A 17,122-nucleotide genomic window follows, 5' to 3' on the forward strand; every position below is an offset into this window, starting at 1 on the left:
ACCTAACTCCCTAAAATCACGATTTAGATCCTCATCCCTTTTCTTAACTATGTCGTTGGTGCCTATGTGCACCATGACTTCTGGTTACTCCCCCTCCCCGTTAAGAATCCTGTAGACACGATCCGAGAGATCCCTGGCACCCGGGAGGCACTATATTCTCCGGGAGTCTCGTTCACGACCACAGAACCTCGTATCCGTTCCCCTACCCATTGAGTCTCCTATCACTATTGCTTTTCTATTCTCCCCCCCATCCCTTCTGAGCCACAGAGCCAGGCTCAGTGCCAGAGACCTGGCCGCTCGGGCCTTCCCCCGGTAGGTCACCCTCCCCCCAACAGCATCCAAAGTGGTATACTTGTTTTGAAGGGGAACGGCCACGGGGGATCCCTGCACTGTCTGCCTGTTCTTTTTCTTCTCCCTGACTGTAACCAAGCTACTCTTGTCCTGCACCTTGGGTGTGGCTGCCTCCCTGTAACTCCTCTCTATCACCCCCTCTGCCTCCCGGATGATCCGAAGTTCATCCAGCTCCAGCTCCCTAACGTGGTCTCTGAGGAGCTGGAGTTAGGTGTGCTTCCCGCAAGTGCAGTCAGTGGGGACACCAGTGGTGTCCTTCACCACCCACATCCTACAGGAAGAGCATGCAACTGCCCGAGCTGCCATCCCCTCTGATCTGAATTCCCAAAGAGATTTAAAAGGAACAAAAAAGATTAAACATCCGTTAGGCCCTTAAAAAAATATATATATATATATTATATACTGCTGCTATTCTCTCAAGTGAACCCTCTAAAATTGGTGATTCTGCTAAATGATACAAAGATAGCTTGCTGCCCCCCAAAACTTTCTTTCAGTTTAAGACTATCGTTAAGACTTTGATTAACCATGGTTAATTTATCCCCTTCCTAGAATCCTTCTTCCTCACTGGGATATATTTTTCATATGAGTCATGAACTATTTTCATAAATGTCTGCCGTTGCTGAATACTGTCTTTTCTGCTAAACTCCTTTCCCAGTCCACTCCGGCCAACTCCGCCCTCATTCTTTATTTAAGTGTAGCACGGTTGTTTCTGACCCATGTTTTTCACTCTCATATTGAATGTTAAATTCTACCATGTTATGGTCATTGCTTTCTGGGGAATCTTTTGCTCTGAGATTGTTCATTAAACCTGCTCACTACACATTACCAAATCCCAAATAGCCTGAACTCATATTGTCCCGAATACACTCTATGAATCTTTCCTCATGGCTACCTCTGCCAATTTCATTTTCCCAATCTACACACCCGCAAAATGCAGGATAGTTTACCTGCTTCTGAGAATTGGATGCAGGGAGTCCCACCCAATTCTTCGGGCCCCCCCCCCATCATGCCCACTCCAGGGGGATCCATTAAATTCAATCCATTGGCACAGTTCTAAATAACACGCAGGAACAGAGGAACCTCGGCGTGCATATGAGTCACACTTAATAATAACCTTGAAGAGTGTCACAAGTAGGCTTACATTAACAATGTAATGAAGTTACTGTGAAAAACCCCTAGTTGCCACACTCCGGCGCCTGTTCAGGTACACTGTGGGAGAATTCAGAATATCCAATTCACCTAACAAGCACGTCCTTTGGGACTTGTGGGAGGAAACTGGAGCACCCGGAGGAAACCCCTGCAGACATGGGGAGAATGTGCAGACTCCGACAGACAGTGACCCAAGCCAGGAATCAAACCTGGATCCCTGGTGCTGTGAAGCAACAGTACTAACCACTGTGCTACAGATATTGAGGGGTTTGCAAAGCATAAGCAACCATGGGTCTCAGAAATCAAGGTATTAGTACACAAACAGGGAAGTTATGGCGAATTGATATAAAACCCTGGTTGGGCCCCAACTAGAGTATTGTATCCATTTCTGGTCACCACACATTAGGACAGATGTGAGGGTCCTTGAGAGGATGCAGAGGAGATTCACCAAAATGGTTCCAGATTACAAGATTAGGTTGAAAAAGTTCTCCTTGGAGCAAAGAAGATTTGATAGAGGTGTATACATTTATGACAGATTTGTAAAGGGTATACAAAGAAAAACTTCTCATTAACTGACGGTGTATAGATTTAATGTATTGAGGAATACAAGTGGGAACGATTTTATGCAGCTTGTGGCAATGGGCTCATGAGGACAATCGGTGATTTCAAAAGGAAGTTGGATGAATACTTGAAGAGAATAAACTTGCAGAGCTATAGAAATCGAGTGGGGAATTTGACTGACTAGAAAGCTCCAAGGAGAGGCTGCATGAGCCTCAACTGGCCAAATGGCCTCCTCATGTGCTGTAAATGACCATGGGCAAGACTCTCCTGACTGACGAACCATTGTCAGCTCCTGCCGCTGTCAATGGGAATTCCCATTGAAGCCACCCCATGTCCCGAAAATCCCGTGGGAGGGTGTGAACTGCTGGCAGGACCAGAGAATCCGGCTGGTGTGAACGGCCAGAGGATTCTGGCCTACTTCTCTAACTGTAAATGACTCTAATTTGGAGCTTGGAGAAACATCTGGGTGTAAGGTGTTTGATATGGATTTCGCTAATTTGGTAATCTGCTATTTCTTGTGTGAACATTAGTGCCTATCACTATTGTTTGACATTGTGCTGCATGTATTACTGGGACAAAAGGTCGGACACATTAATTTCCATCTGATTATCCCTCCTGACCTCTCCCATCATTCTCTTCTGTTGACACCCAGCACACATGACCTTTTCTCTCCTTCATTTCAACTGATGTCTCCTTTGTGCTGCTGCATTTCTGGCTTTCTTGTTTTCACCAAATTAATTTACCGTCTATTCAGATTTTGCAGACTGGTGTATCCTCATTCTGAAGTAGGTGTAATGCACAATATAAGCATGAAGGATTGTGTAAAAAATAATCAGAAAAGTAACCGATATATGCAACAAAAAGAGAAATCAAATATTTTCAAAAAACAAAATGTTACTGCTTCTTGTATAGCCATTGTAAGAACATAAGGACTGGTATTCACTGTTCTGGAGCCTAAGTGCTCCTCATATTCACAGCAGAAAGCACTTAACTCCTTTTGATGTGGTGAGGAGCTGTCAATCGTAGCAAGAGTATTTATAAATATTGCATCAAAGTAGGGTACATGAGATGCATTCAAGCATGAAGGGAAAGATAGATTAAACAATCCACCAAGCACTTGTCTCTGGACTAACCAAACTGTAAATCACTGGCTAGCAAAATGTATTGTTGTGTGAAAGTAAATGGGAATTTTGCATTTCAAAGGAAATGGTTCGTGAAAATGCAATGATCTTTCACCGTAATGCCTGGACTGCTCGTCAGCTTTCAGGGAGAGGTGACTGATCTGGGTCTCTGATGGGGGTCTATTGTGGTGTCTGATGTGGGAAGTGTGATGGGGGGGTCTGTTTGGGGGGTATGCGGTGGTCGGGTCACCCTCAGGCACGACATGTCATTCCCATGTGGGGAGAATGCACCAACTTATCAGCGGTTTGGGGGGGGGCAGAATTTGCATTGTCGGGGTGAGGGTGGCCTTCAAATGGACTTTGGAGTGCACCTCAGTTATGCTTTGACCCACCTCGGGGTGCCACCACCGTGTCAGGGACACGCTTGGGCACACTTGTACCAAAGCTCCCCTGGAGGATTTCCTGCTGTGTGTGTGTGGTGGGGGGGGGGGGGGGCGGGGGGGGGGGGCAGTCAGTGCAACATAGTGGGGTGGAGACCCGGTCTTCCAAACCATTAATTAAATTGAAATGGTGATTTGCATCATTCTACCGGCGCACTACGGCGGGGGATTGGAGCACCGCATCGGGTTTGGCGCCCATTTTACAGGGCATGCTCCATTGTCCGTCCGATCAGGAATCCAGATCACTGTGTCGAGCAAAGGAGAATCCGCCCCGTACTTTCTTTCCTATAAATAGGCTGGTAACACCTGGAGTGTAGAAGAAACAATGTTACATGGCAATTCGAGACTTTTGTACATTATTTTGAAATTGCATCAAATCAGTTCCTGTCTGTCCTTTTAGAACACATTGAACAGCCAAAGACTGCCTGTGAACAGCATCGAGAGAGGCTGCAAACAGAGCTGAGCCTGCGGGGATCTCAAGCTTTTGTTGGAGTCCATATCCCAGAGTGTGATGAAGATGGAAACTTCAGGCCTCTGCAATGTCACGGCAGTACAGGCCATTGCTGGTGTGTGAATGAAAACGGGCAAGAAATTCCTGGGACAAGGACACCACCTGGAACTAGTCAACCACGCTGTGGGCTGCCAGGTCAGTCAGTGTTTTAATTAATCAAAATGACCAATTGTATAGTAACGGATGAGGAGTTCAAAGAGCCTTTCATTTGTTTTTGAGAGTAGGAAGCGCCTCCAACTCCTTCAGCTTGGGCTCCAGATTTCCAAGCATGTAGGACACCTGGAGTCATTACAGAGCACCAGAGCTATCATAGAAGATGGTGAGTTGAAGGCTTATGTGAGGCACATAGACGAGTTAAGTGTGCAGGATGGTTGCATACTGGGGGGGTCGAGAGTGGTTTTTCCATGCCTTGGTCATTCACAAGTAATGGATGAAATTCATGAGGCTCATTTAGGTGGCCCTCGAATGAAGAGTCTAGCCATATCTAGGTCGTATGTATGGTGGCCTAACATGGACCAGGATTTGGAGGACAAAGTGAAATCGTGCTCTGCATGTCGATCTAATCAGAAGATGGCGTCAGTCGCACTATTACATCCTTGGTAGTGGCCTCATCGTGGCGTGGACTGTGGGAGGAAACCGGAGCACCCGGACGAAACCGACACAGACACGGGGAGAATGTGCAAACTCCACACAGTCACCTAAGGCTGGAATTGATTGAGTTCCTGGCGCTATGAAGCATCAGTGCTAACCACAGTGCTATCATGCCGTCTTCACAATACTACTATAGGACAAAGAAACCATGGTTAAGCCAAGATATTTTGAAGTGCAATATAACTCGGATTCACTTTCTCAATTGGTTTCTGTCTTTATCACCACCAGGGTTGCAACAGTTTCCAATAAAATTTGAATTTTCAATGAGTGATGTAAAGTTTATTTCAGACACGACCCTGGAATTTTATTTAATCTGTAATTGGATAAGTGTTCTTTTGTTCACATTATTATGAGTACCGGTTAGAGTAGAAATGAGAAAATTATCCTTCATGGAGTATAAGTGAAATGGTTTTCTTTGATAGAATGTAACTATTATTAATTTACTGGAATGCAATTGGGGAAACATTGATCAGTAGAATGTTCACCTTTATTGCAGGGAGGTTGGCGTATTACAGTAAGGAAATCTTGCTTACATATAGGGCATTGGGGCTGCACGGTGACACAGTGGTTAGCACTGCTGACTCACAGCGACAGGGACCCAGGTTCGATTCCAGCCTTGGGTGACTGTGTGGAGTTTGCACATTCTCCCCGTGTCTGCGTGGGTTTCCTCCCATAATCCCAAGATGTGCAGGTTAGGTGGATTGGCCATGTTAAATTACCCCTTCGTGTCCAGGGATGTGCGGGTTAAGTGGGGTTATGGGGTTGCAGGGATAGAGCGGGAGCTTAGTTAAGGTGCTCTTCTGAATTCTACACCCATGTACCCGAACAGGCGCCGGAATGTGGCGACTCGGGGCTTTTCGCAGTAACTTCATTGCAGTGTTAATGTAAGCCGACTTGGGACAATAAAGATTATTATTATTATTTCAGAGGGTCGGTGCAGACTCGATTCTGCACTGTAGAGATTCTATGGTTCTATTCTATGAGTCTAGTGCAACTGGCGACAATAAGCAGTGTGTAAGAAATAAATGGTGCAGGACTCAATTTGAGTCAGTTATATTCTTGTTTCATAAAAGTTTCTTTTTTGTTTGTTTAGAACCCATTGAACGACCTAAAACTGTTTGTGAACAGCATCGAGAAGTATTGCAAGCAGAGGTGAACCTGCGTGGATCTCACATCCTTGTTGGAATCCACATCCCTGAGTGTGATGAAGACGGGAACTTCAGGCCTCTGCAATGCCACAGCAGTACAGGCCACTGCTGGTGTGTGGATGAAAGGGGGGATGAAATTTCTGGGACTAGGACACCACCTGGAACCAGTCAACCACAGTGTGGACAGCCAGGTCAGTCAGTACTTGAATTAAAGAAAATTCTCTCTATTGTAGAAGAACTGGAGATCTGAGGAGTTCAAAGAGAGGTTATTTGTGAGCCTAACTTGAATGTTGGAGAAACAAGAGTGTGGAATTCATATAAGTTAGTTATCATGGCAACAGCTAATGTAGTCATCTGTTATCACCTGTATTTATATAATGCCTTTAACTTCCGTTAGGCATTGTACTGTACTTGTGACTAGAACAAAACATCTGACCACATTCATTTCCATCCAAAGTAGGCCATTGATACTTTGTGTTCTTCATCTCTACTGATAGCTCTTTTGATATTACTTTTTCAGTAACAAAAGCAACTTATATTTATATTTAAGCACCTTTAATTTTTAAAATGTAATTAATGGGATGTGGGCATCGCTAATGAGGCCAACATTTATCACACAATCCTAATTGCCCTTGAGAAGGTGATGGTAGCTACTTCTTGAACCGCTGCATGTGGTGTACATGCACTGTGCAGTTAGGGACAGAGTCCCTGACCCAATGGAATGGCGATATATTTCCAAGTCAGGATGGTGAGTGGCTTAGAGGAAAACTTCCAGGTGCTAATGTTCCCATGTATCTACTGCCCTTGTCCTTCTAGATATTAGCAGTCATGGGTTTGGAAGGTTCTGTCTAAGCATCCTTGGTAGGTTTCTGCAGTGCACCTTGTAGATGGTACACATTGCTGCCACTACTTGTTGGTGGTCGAGGGAGTGAATGTATGTGGATGGAGTGCCAATCAAGTGGGCTATTGTCCTAGATAGTGCCAGGTCTCTTGGGTGTTGGAGCTGAACTCATCCAGGCAAATGAAGAGTATTCCATCACACACCTGACTTGTGCCTTATAGATAGATGGTGAATAGGCTCTGGTGAGTCAGGGGTGAGTTACTCACCACAGGATTCCTAGCCTTTGACCTGCCCTTGTAGCCACAGTATTTATATGGCTATTCCATCTCAGTTTCTGATAAATGGTAATCCTCAGGATGTTGATGATGGTGGGGATTCAGTGATAACAAAGAACAATACAGCACAGGAACAGGCCCTCCAAGCCGTCGAACAGGCCGTCCATTGCAATTGAAAATCATGGGACGATGGTTAGATTCTCTCTTGTTGGAGATGGTCATTGCCTGTCACTTGTGTTGCGCAAATGTTACTTACCACTTGTCAGCCCAAGTCTGGATATTGTCCAGGCCTCGTTACATTTAGACATATACTGCTTCAGTATCTGAGGAGTTGGGAATGATACTGAACATTGTGCAATAATCAGCAAACATCCCATTTCTAACCTTATGACAAAAGGAAGGTTATTGATGAAGCAGCTGAAGATGGTTGAACCTAGGACATTCCCCTAAGACTCCTTCAGTGATGTCCTGGAGATTGAGATGACTGACCTGAAATCACCACACCTATTTTTCTTTGTGTTAGGTATGACTCCAATCAATGGGAAGTTTTCCTCCGATTCCCATTGATTCCAGTTTTGCTAGGGCTCCATTATTCCACACTCAATAAAATGCAGCCTTGGTATCACTCTCACCTCACCTGTGAAGTTCAGCTCTTTTGTCCATGTTTGAACCAAGGAAGTCAGGAGCTCAGTGGCCCTGGCAGAACCCAAACTGAGCATCAGTGAGCAGGTTATTGCCGAGTAAGTGCCGCTTGATAGCACTGTTGATGACCCTTTCCATCACTTTACTGACTGATAGGGTGGTAATTGGCTGGGTTGGATTTGTCCTGTGTCTTGTGTACAGGGCACAACTGGGCAATTTTCCACATTACTGGGTAGATGTCAGTATTGTAGCTGTACTGGAACAGCTTGGCTAGGGATGCGGCAAGTTCTGGAGCACAAGTTTTCATTACCATTGCCGGAATATTGTGAGGGCCCATAGCCTTTGCAGTATCCAGTGCCTTCAGCCTTTTTTTGACATCACGTGGGATGAATCGAAATTGGCTGAAGACCTGACATCTGTGATGCTGGGGACCTCTGGAGGAGACCGAGATGAATCATCCACTCGGCACTTCTGGCTGAAGATTGTTGCAAATGTTTCAGCCTTGTCTTTTGCACTGATGTGCTGGGTCCCCCATCATTGGGGATTGTGAGTTGACGGCCGGTTTCACCACTGAAAAGCTTTCCCCGCCACAGGAACATGTATATCTGCCATGCCCGCTGCTGGCACTTGCAATTTCTAATCAATCACATGGGAAACGGGGGAAAATGCAGAAGATCGGAAGTGGCACACACTTCTGTTACATCATCAGAAATTACATGCTGTTGACAACCCCACCCCATCCCGTTACACACCTGCCACACCCCAAAAAAAATCCTTGGAAACCATTTGTAATGATTAATCAAGGCTATCACATGCAAATTACATTGCAAGTTAAATGCATTGGCTTCGTTATGGTTTCTTTCCTATAATGAGATAGGTGACCGACCACAGGCAGTGTATCAGAAATCAATGCTACATGACTCAGTTTGAGAGATTTGCACTTTTGTTTCATGAAAGTTTATTTTTATCTGATTAGAACACATTGAACGTCCAAAGACTGTTTGTGAACAGCATCGAGAGAGACTGCAAGGATCGCAACCTCTTGTTGGAGTCCACATCCCTGAGTGTGATGAAGAAGGGAGGTTCAGGCCTCTGCAATGTCACGGCAGTACAGGCTACTGCTGGTGTGTGAATGAAAACGGACAAGAAATTCCTGGGACTAGGACACCACCTGGAACTGGTCAACCACAGTGTGGGCTGTCGGGTCAGTCATTGTTTGAATTCGTTACGAATGCAAGATCTTGTAAAATGATTACATGTTGGGTAATAAAGAGTTATGGTAAGACGTCTGTTTGACAACAGGCCTGGGTGGCTTGGTTACCATGGGTTGTAGGGGCCCAGGTCAGAGGCTGTTGAAAAGTATTTCATACCTGAAGGCAAAGGCAGCTAGCATGACGGCATAGATTTCCAGGGCTGCATTCTCCATCGTCAGGATCCTCTGTTTCGCCAGCAGCGCACTCATGCCCGCAGATTTTCCTGCGGCATGGGGGTGTCCACAATGGGAAACCCCACGGAGAATCCCGCTGCCGGCGGAAACATGCCACACCAGAAAACAGGTGCAGCGGGACAGAGAATCCAGCCCCTGATCTCTGAGATTTCTGGACAGAGAGAGAGAGAGAGGGGCCTCACAGAGATAAAGAGCTGTAGTTGCTTTGATCAGCAGACAGGAGAAAGCTGCTGGTCCTTGTTGAGCTACCAGGCTGAATGCAGTGGGAAGGGTGATTTCTAGTTTAAGAGATGCTTCCTGTGACAATCTAACGACTCTAGAAGATTTGCCGTGGTTGTTCCTGGAGAAATCACCACCTCACTGCTGATAGTCAATTTGCCAATTCTATGAAAATTGAGTACTTTTTGGCAGTCCTGGGATATTCAGACTCAGAAAACTGGGGAGACATGAAACATTGGGGAATTCCGGTGGTGGCCATGGCATAAGCGGTCACACAGGACGGCTCTGACTCGGAAACAACGGCTTCGGCACTTGAAATCCCGATAATGGGTCACCTCCAAGGGGGAAAAAAAGGGTGCAAAGGTTGAAGAAGACAGAGCACTCCCTGAGACTGTTATGCCGGAAACCTATTGGACCCAGCAGAAATCGCTTAAAAACCCGGCCCAAAACGTGGAGGGAACTCGAGGCACAGCAAAGTCCAGTAAAATGGCGGCAGAAGGAGAAGGGTTGGCTCCTGAGGGTAAAGTTCAGGTGGAACAGTTAATGGCTTTTGTTAAGGATGAAACGCCAGCACCAGAGAAGAGAAATGCAAGGGGACTGGCCGAGGGCCATTGAGGGTGCAGTAGCACCTCTGGAGGTAACAATGGACCGTGTGGAAAAGTGCCTCGAGATGCAAGGAGCAAGAGGTGGAGGCGGTCATCTCAAATCAAAGTGATCGGATCGGATCCTTGGAGGCGGAGGTGGGATCTCTGGGGGACCTATGTAAATCGCTCAAGGTGAATGTTGAGGAGCATGAAAATAGGTCCAGACGGCAGAACCTTCGAATCGTGGGGCTGCCAGAAGGCGTGGAGGGGACAAGCGTCACAAAATATGTGCCAAAGATGTTGGCCGGCCTGGTGGAGCAAGGAGTGCTGGAAAGGGCCCCAGGGGTGGATAGAGAGCACGGGTCTTTAAGGCAAAGGCCAAGGGCGGGGGAGCCACCACGGGCGATGATTGTGCGGATGCAACATTTCTGAAAAGGAAAAAAATCTTGCAATGGGCCAGGGAGAAGCGTGATTGCGAAATGGGAAGGGAACCGGTTTCGCATTTACCAGGATATACGGACAGAACTGTTGAACAGGCGTTCGGACTTCCAACAAGGCCAAGGTGATACTATACTAAAAGAACATTTGGTTCGGGGTTTTATACGCTGCAAAACTGAGGGTCACTTTTAAAGGCCGAGAATATTATCTTGAAACGCGAACAAATTAATAACGGACCATATCTGGGTGGGGGGGGGGGGGTAGATCTAAAAGTTTATGTAAAAGGAGGGAGTTGATTCTGTAAAGGCTGGAGGGTACAGTTGTTGTTTGTTATCAGAGGGTTGGGGAGTTCTTGTGATCCTTTTTGTCGTTGATAGTTGTTTCTTCAAGTTGTGTTTTCTTTTGCAAGCTACAGGTTCATAAGGTTGTACTGAGTTTCTTTTCCCTCTCGCTGTGGACGGAGAGGGGAGGGAAAACCATGATACGGCAAAGGTGGAGATCAAGCATGATCATGGACAAAGAGGGAGGCCATCTTGGATGCGCCCAATATAGGGTGGTATTAGGAGAGCTGAGCCGATTGAGGATGATGGCAGATGATAGAGAAGAATGGAGACATCGCTCCCATTACGATTTGTTTTGTGGAATGTTCGGGGGCTAAATGGGCTGATTAGGAGATTCCAGACCTTTGCACACCTGAAGAGTTTGAAGGCGGAGGTGATCTTCCTACAGGAGCCGGGGTCGAACCTGGGACCTCGGCGCTGTGAGACAGCAGTGCTAATCACTGTGCCACCGTGCTGCCCCCCCCCCCCCCCCACTCGCCCTTCTTAACTGCACCACTGCCTTCCCCATCATTAGCCTATCAAACTGTCCCTGCAACCTTTTTCTCACTGCGGCAGCTCCTTTGTAGGGGCCCCTGTATATCTCCTGCCCACATCAACTATCTCCTCCAACAACCGTCCATACTCTTCCCTCCGTCTCCTGTCTCTATGTGCTTTAAATTTTTCCGCCCACCTCTTGTGCAGCGCCTCGTGCGCCTCCACCTTCACCGCCAGGCCCAAGATCTCGTCCTCGTTCTCCGAGGCTTTTTGCCACACCTCCCGGATCGCCGCCCCTTGGGCCTTCTGGGTCTCCACAAGCTTCTCAATCGCCGCCTTCATTGGCGCCAGCATTTCTGTCCTCAGCTCCTCAAAGCAGCGTTTAAGAAACTCCTGCTGCTCCTGCGACCACTGCTCCCACGCTGCTTGGTCTCCACCCGCCGCCATCTTGCTTTTCCTCCCTCGCACTTTTTGCTGCACCAGGATCACTTTTTTAACCGCTCCACTCCTGGTCCAATCCATATAATGTCGGGGAACCTTGCTGTCACCTTCCCACACTGGAAGCCGTCGAACAATTGCCGTTGGGGCCCCTCTGAAGAGCCCAAAAGTCCGTTCCCAGCGGGAGCTGCCGAATGTGCGACCTACCTAGGCATAGCCGCAACCGGAAGTCCTCTATGTGCTTTAAATGAAATAACCTCCCCTCGGATCACTGCCTTCAACACATCCCCAAAAATGACAGCTGACACCTCCCCGTTCTGGTTAATCTCCACATACTCCTCAATTGTCGACCTTCCTTCTCATAAAATCTCTTGTCTGCCAAAAGACCTGAGTCAAACCTCCGAAACCTCCACGGGTCAACCATTCCCATTCATTCTCCGTGTGGAGTTTGCACATTCTCCCCGTGTTTGCGTGGGTTTCGCCCCCACAACCCAAAGATGTGCAGGCTAGGTGGATTGGCCACGCTAAATTGCCCCTTAATTGGAAAAAATTAACTGGGTACTCTAAATCCACCTTAAAAAAAAAAGAAGGGCGAGAGGGTGCAATACGAATATGGGGAGAAGGCGAGCCATATTCTGGCCACCAGCTTAGAAAACAGGCTGCGCCCAGAGAAATTTTAAACATTTTTTTTTGGAGGGGCGGATTGTAACTTGGAAAGGGGAGAGGTAGTATCAGAGCCGGGAGAGATGAATGATGCATTCTGGAGATACTACGAGAAGTTATATAGGGTAGCACCATAAGGAACGGGAGGGGACATGGGAAAGTTCTCGGATAGTTCGGAATTTCCAGAGACATTAACGCAGACATTTATTACATTAATCCCAAAAAGTGGGAAAGAGCCATTGGAGTATGAGTCATGCAGGCCCATTTTGTTATTGCATACTGACATGAAGGTGCTGGCCAATGTGTTGGTGGGAAGGATGGTGGGATGTGTGTCAGGGATGGCAGCAGAAGACCAAACAGGTTTTGTAAAAGGCAGACAGCTCTCCAGTAATATCAGGAGGCTTTTGAATGTAATGATGACACCGTTGGGGGAGGGGGGGGGGGGGGGGGGGGGGGGGGAGCTGCCGGAGGCTGGTGTGTCCATGGATGCGGAAAAGGCCTTTGACCGGGTGGAATGGAGGCAATTCCTTGAAATTTTGGACAGGTTTGGATTTGGACCGCAGTTTGTGGTGTGGGTGTGCTTGTTAAATACAGCCCCAGTGGCACGCGTTGCCACGAACGGAATGAGCTCACAAAGTTTTGAGCTATATAGAGGTACGAGACAGGGATGCTCACTGTCACCGTTGCTATTTGTGTTGCCGATTGAACCCTTGCCGATGACTCTTAGGGGGTCTACGGAGTGGAGGGGGAGTAGGGAACATCGGTTATCGCTATACACCGACGACCTGTCAGTCCCACTTGAGAGTATGGACAGGATCATGGGAATAGTGGAAAGGTTTGAGGCCTTCTTGGGATATAGATTAAACGTAGGGAAGAGCAAGATATTTCCGGTGAACGAGGTGGGGCTGAAGGACAACCTAAAGATGCTACCATTTAAGGTGGTTAGGAAAAGGTTTAGATACTTAGGGATTTGGGTGACAAGGGAATGGGCCACGATGCACAAGTGGAACTTGACAACACTGGTGGAAGAGATTAATTGGGACCTTTAATGATGGGATACACTGCATCTGACGTTGGCAGGGAGAGTGCAGGTCATAAAATGAATGTGTTACCAAGGTCCTTATTTTTCTACCAGGCCCTCACAATCTTTCTCCCAAAGTCTTTCGTTCAGAAATTAGAGGCAATAATCTCGGAGTTTGTATGGGCGGGGAAGGTGCCAAGGATAAAGAAGGCCCCACTACAGAGGCAGAGACAGAAAGGGGGGGTTGGCACACCCGAACCTGTTACACTATTACTGTGCAGTTAATGTGGAGAAGGTGAGGCGGTGGTGGGGACAGGAGGGTGCAGAGTGGGTTAGGATGAAAGAGGAGTTCTGCAGGGCATCCAGCCTGAGAGCCTTGGTGCCGTTTGCTCCTGGGAAGTACTCTGAGAGCCCGGTTGTGCAATCGATTGTTAAGGCATGGAACCAACTAAGGAGGCACTTTAAATTGGAGGGCATGTCGATGTTGACACCATTGTGTGGGAACCATGGGTTTAAGCCTTGAGAGATAGATGGGATGTATAGAAGGTAGAGGGATGTGGGTCTGCAGATGGACCTGTACCTGGAAGGGCAATCTGCGAGTTTAGATAAACCATGGGAAAGGTTTGAGCTGCCAGGAGGGAGTGAGTTTAGGTACCTGCAGGTACGGGACTTGGTAAAAAAAGAGTGGAGTGTGTTTCCCATGCTGCCAGGGTATACTCTGCTGGAGCATTAGATACTCCCAGACAAGCCTGGAAAAGGGCAAGATTGGAGACATATATGGGTTACTTGGCTGAGGGGCGCAAGTGGCGAGGATTAAATGTAAGTGCGAGGAGGAGCTGGGGGAGGAAACAGATTGGGGTCTGTGGTGCGAAGCTCTGCGTAGGGTGAATGCTACTTTTTCCTGTGTGCGGAAGAGCCTGATCCAGTTTAAGACTGTGCACAGAGCGCGCATGACTCCAGCACGAATGAACAGGTTCTTTCAAGGGGTGTCTGACATGTGTGAAAAATGTGGGAAAGAGCCAGCGAACCACGTGCACATGTTCTGGGGTGTGAGAAGCTGGTCAGGTACTGGGAAGAGGTGTTTGGGACATTATCCAAAATTATAGGGGTGGAGGTCAGGCCATACCCAATGATGGTGATTTTTGGGGTCTCAGACGCGCGGGAGCTGATGGAAAGGGAAAAAGGGTGACGTTGTGGCTTTCACTTCTCTAATTGCCCAGAGGAGGATTTTGTTAAATTGGAAGGAAGATACACTAGCAGAGTGGCACCCTTCTCTCATACGCACACTCACCCATCGCTTGTACTCACCCATCGCTTGTAAGCACACTCACCCATCTCTCGTATGCGCACTCACCCATCTCTCGTACGCGTACTCACCCGTCTCTCGTACGCATCGTCACCCGTCTCTCATACACAAACTCACCCGTTTCTCGTACACGAACTCGCCCGTCTCTTGTACACAAACTCACCCGTCTCTCGTAGACGCACTCGCCCGTCTCTCGTATGCGCACTCACCCATCTCTCGTACGCATCCTCACCCGTCTCTCGTACGCGTCCTCACCCGTCTCTCGTACACGAACTCACCCGTCTATCGTAGGCACACTCACCCGTCTCTCGTACGCACACTCACCCATCTCTCGTACGCGCACTCACCCATCTCTCGTACGCGCACTCACCCAGCTCACGTACGCGCACTCACCCGTCACTCGTACGTGCACTCACCCGTCTCTTGTACGCACACTCACCCGTCTCTTGTACGCACACTCACCCGTCTCTTGTACGCGCACTCACCCGTCTCTTGTACGCGCACTCACCCGTCTGTTGTACGCGCACTCACCCGTCTCTTGTATGCGCACTCACCCATCTCTCATACGCATCCTCACCCGTCTCTCGTACGCGTCCTCACCCGTCTCTCGTACACGAACTCACCCGTCTATCGTACGCACACTCACCCATTTCTCGTACGCGCACTCACCCATCTCTCGTACGCGCACTCACCCATCTCACGTACGCGCACTCACCCGTCACTCGTATGTGCACTCACCCGTCTCTTGTACGCACACTCACCCATCTCTTGTACGCACACTCACCCGTCTCTTGTACGCACACTCACCCGTCTCTTGTACGCGCACTCACCCATCTCTTGTACGCGCACTCACCCGTCTCTTGTACGCGCACTCACCCGTCTGTTGTACGCGCACTCACCCGTCTCTTGTACGCGCACTCACCCGTCTCTTGTATGCGCACTCACCCGTCTCTTGTATGCGCACTCACCCGTCTCTTGTATGCGCACTCACTCGTCTCTTGTACGCGCACTCACCCGTCTCTTGTATGCGCACTCACCCGTCTCTTGTATGCGCACTCACCCGTCTCTCATACGCGCACTCACCCATCTCACGTACGCGCACTCACCCGTCACTCGTATGTGCACTCACCCGTCTCTTGTACGCACACTCACCCGTCTCTTGTACGCACACTCACCCATCTCTCATACGCATCCTCACCCGTCTCTCGTACGCGTCCTCACCCGTCTCTCGTACACAAACTCACCCGTCTCTCGTAGAGGCACTCGCCCGTCTCTCGTACGCGCACTCACCCATTTCTCGTAAGCGCACTCACCCATCTCTCGTACGCGCACTCACCCATCTCTCGTACGCGCACTCACCCGTCTCTCGTACGCACACTCACCCATTTCTCGTACGCGCACTCGCCCATCTCTCGTACGCGCACTCACCCGTCTCTCGTACGTGCACTCACCCGTCTCTTGTACGCACACTCACCCGTCTCTTGTACGCGCACTCACCCGTCTCTTGTACGCTCACTCACCTGTCTCTCGTACGTGCACTCACCCGTCTCTTGTACGCACACTCACCCGTCTCTTGTACGTGCACTCACCCGTCTCTTGTACGCTCACTCACCTGTCTCTCGTACGTGCACTCGCCCATCTCTCGTACGCGCACTCACCCGTCTCTCGTTCGTGCACTCACCCGTCTCTCGTACGCGCACTCACCCGTCTCTTGTACGCGCACTCACCCGTCTCTTGTACGCACACTCACCCGTCTCTTGTACGCGCACTCACCCGTCTCTCGTACGCGCACTCACCCGTCTCTCGTACGCGCACTCACCCGTCTCTCGTGCGTGCACTCACCCATCTCTTGTACGCGCACTCACCCGTCTCTCGTACGTGCACTCACCCATCTCTTGTACGCTCACTCACCTGTCTCTCGTATGCGCACTCACCCGTCTCTCATACGCGCACTCACCCGTCTCTCGTACGCGCACTCACCCGTCTCTTGTATGCGCACTCACCCGTCTCTTGTATGCGCACTCACCCGTCTCTTGTATGCGCACTCACCCGTCTCTCGTACGCGCACTCACCCGTCTCTTGTACGCACACTCACCCGTCTCTTGTACGCGCACTCACCCGTCTCTTGTACGCTCACTCACCTGTCTCTCGTATGCGCACTCACCCGTCTCTCGTACGCGCACTCACCCGTCTCTCGTACGCGCACTCACCCGTCTCTCGTACGTGCACTCACCCATCTCTTGTACGCGCACTCACCCGTCTCTCGTACGTGCACTCACCCATCTCTTGTACGCTCACTCACCTGTCTCTCGTATGCGCACTCACCCGTCTCTCATACGCGCACTCACCCGTCTCTCGTACGCGCACTCACCCGTCTCTTGTATGCGCACTCACCCGTCTCTTGTATGCGCACTCACCCGTCTCTTGTATGCGCACTCACCCGTCTCTTGTATGCGCACTCACCCGTCTCTCGTACGCGCACTCACCCGTCTCTCGTACGC

General features: G+C 49.0%; 1 protein-coding gene across 9 annotated transcripts in view; it reads left to right on the plus strand.

Moving 5' to 3' along the window:
- nid2a (nidogen 2a (osteonidogen)) overlaps positions 1-17,122 on the plus strand; it is a 277,646-nt gene that overhangs the window by 208,014 nt on the left and 52,510 nt on the right. For 8 of the 9 annotated variants that reach the window (XM_072489757.1, XM_072489755.1, XM_072489754.1 and 5 more), the window contains 3 exons: positions 4,023-4,268; positions 5,878-6,123; positions 8,667-8,894. In XM_072489757.1, the coding sequence (XP_072345858.1) occupies positions 4,023-4,268; positions 5,878-6,123; positions 8,667-8,894 (720 nt within the window). The remainder of the gene's footprint in view (positions 1-4,022; positions 4,269-5,877; positions 6,124-8,666; positions 8,895-17,122) is intronic. The other variant, XM_072489756.1, reaches the window with a different exon arrangement.

This window comes from Scyliorhinus torazame, chromosome 2 (assembly GCF_047496885.1).
Source record: "Scyliorhinus torazame isolate Kashiwa2021f chromosome 2, sScyTor2.1, whole genome shotgun sequence".
In the NCBI taxonomy this organism is placed as follows: domain Eukaryota; kingdom Metazoa; phylum Chordata; class Chondrichthyes; order Carcharhiniformes; family Scyliorhinidae; genus Scyliorhinus; species Scyliorhinus torazame.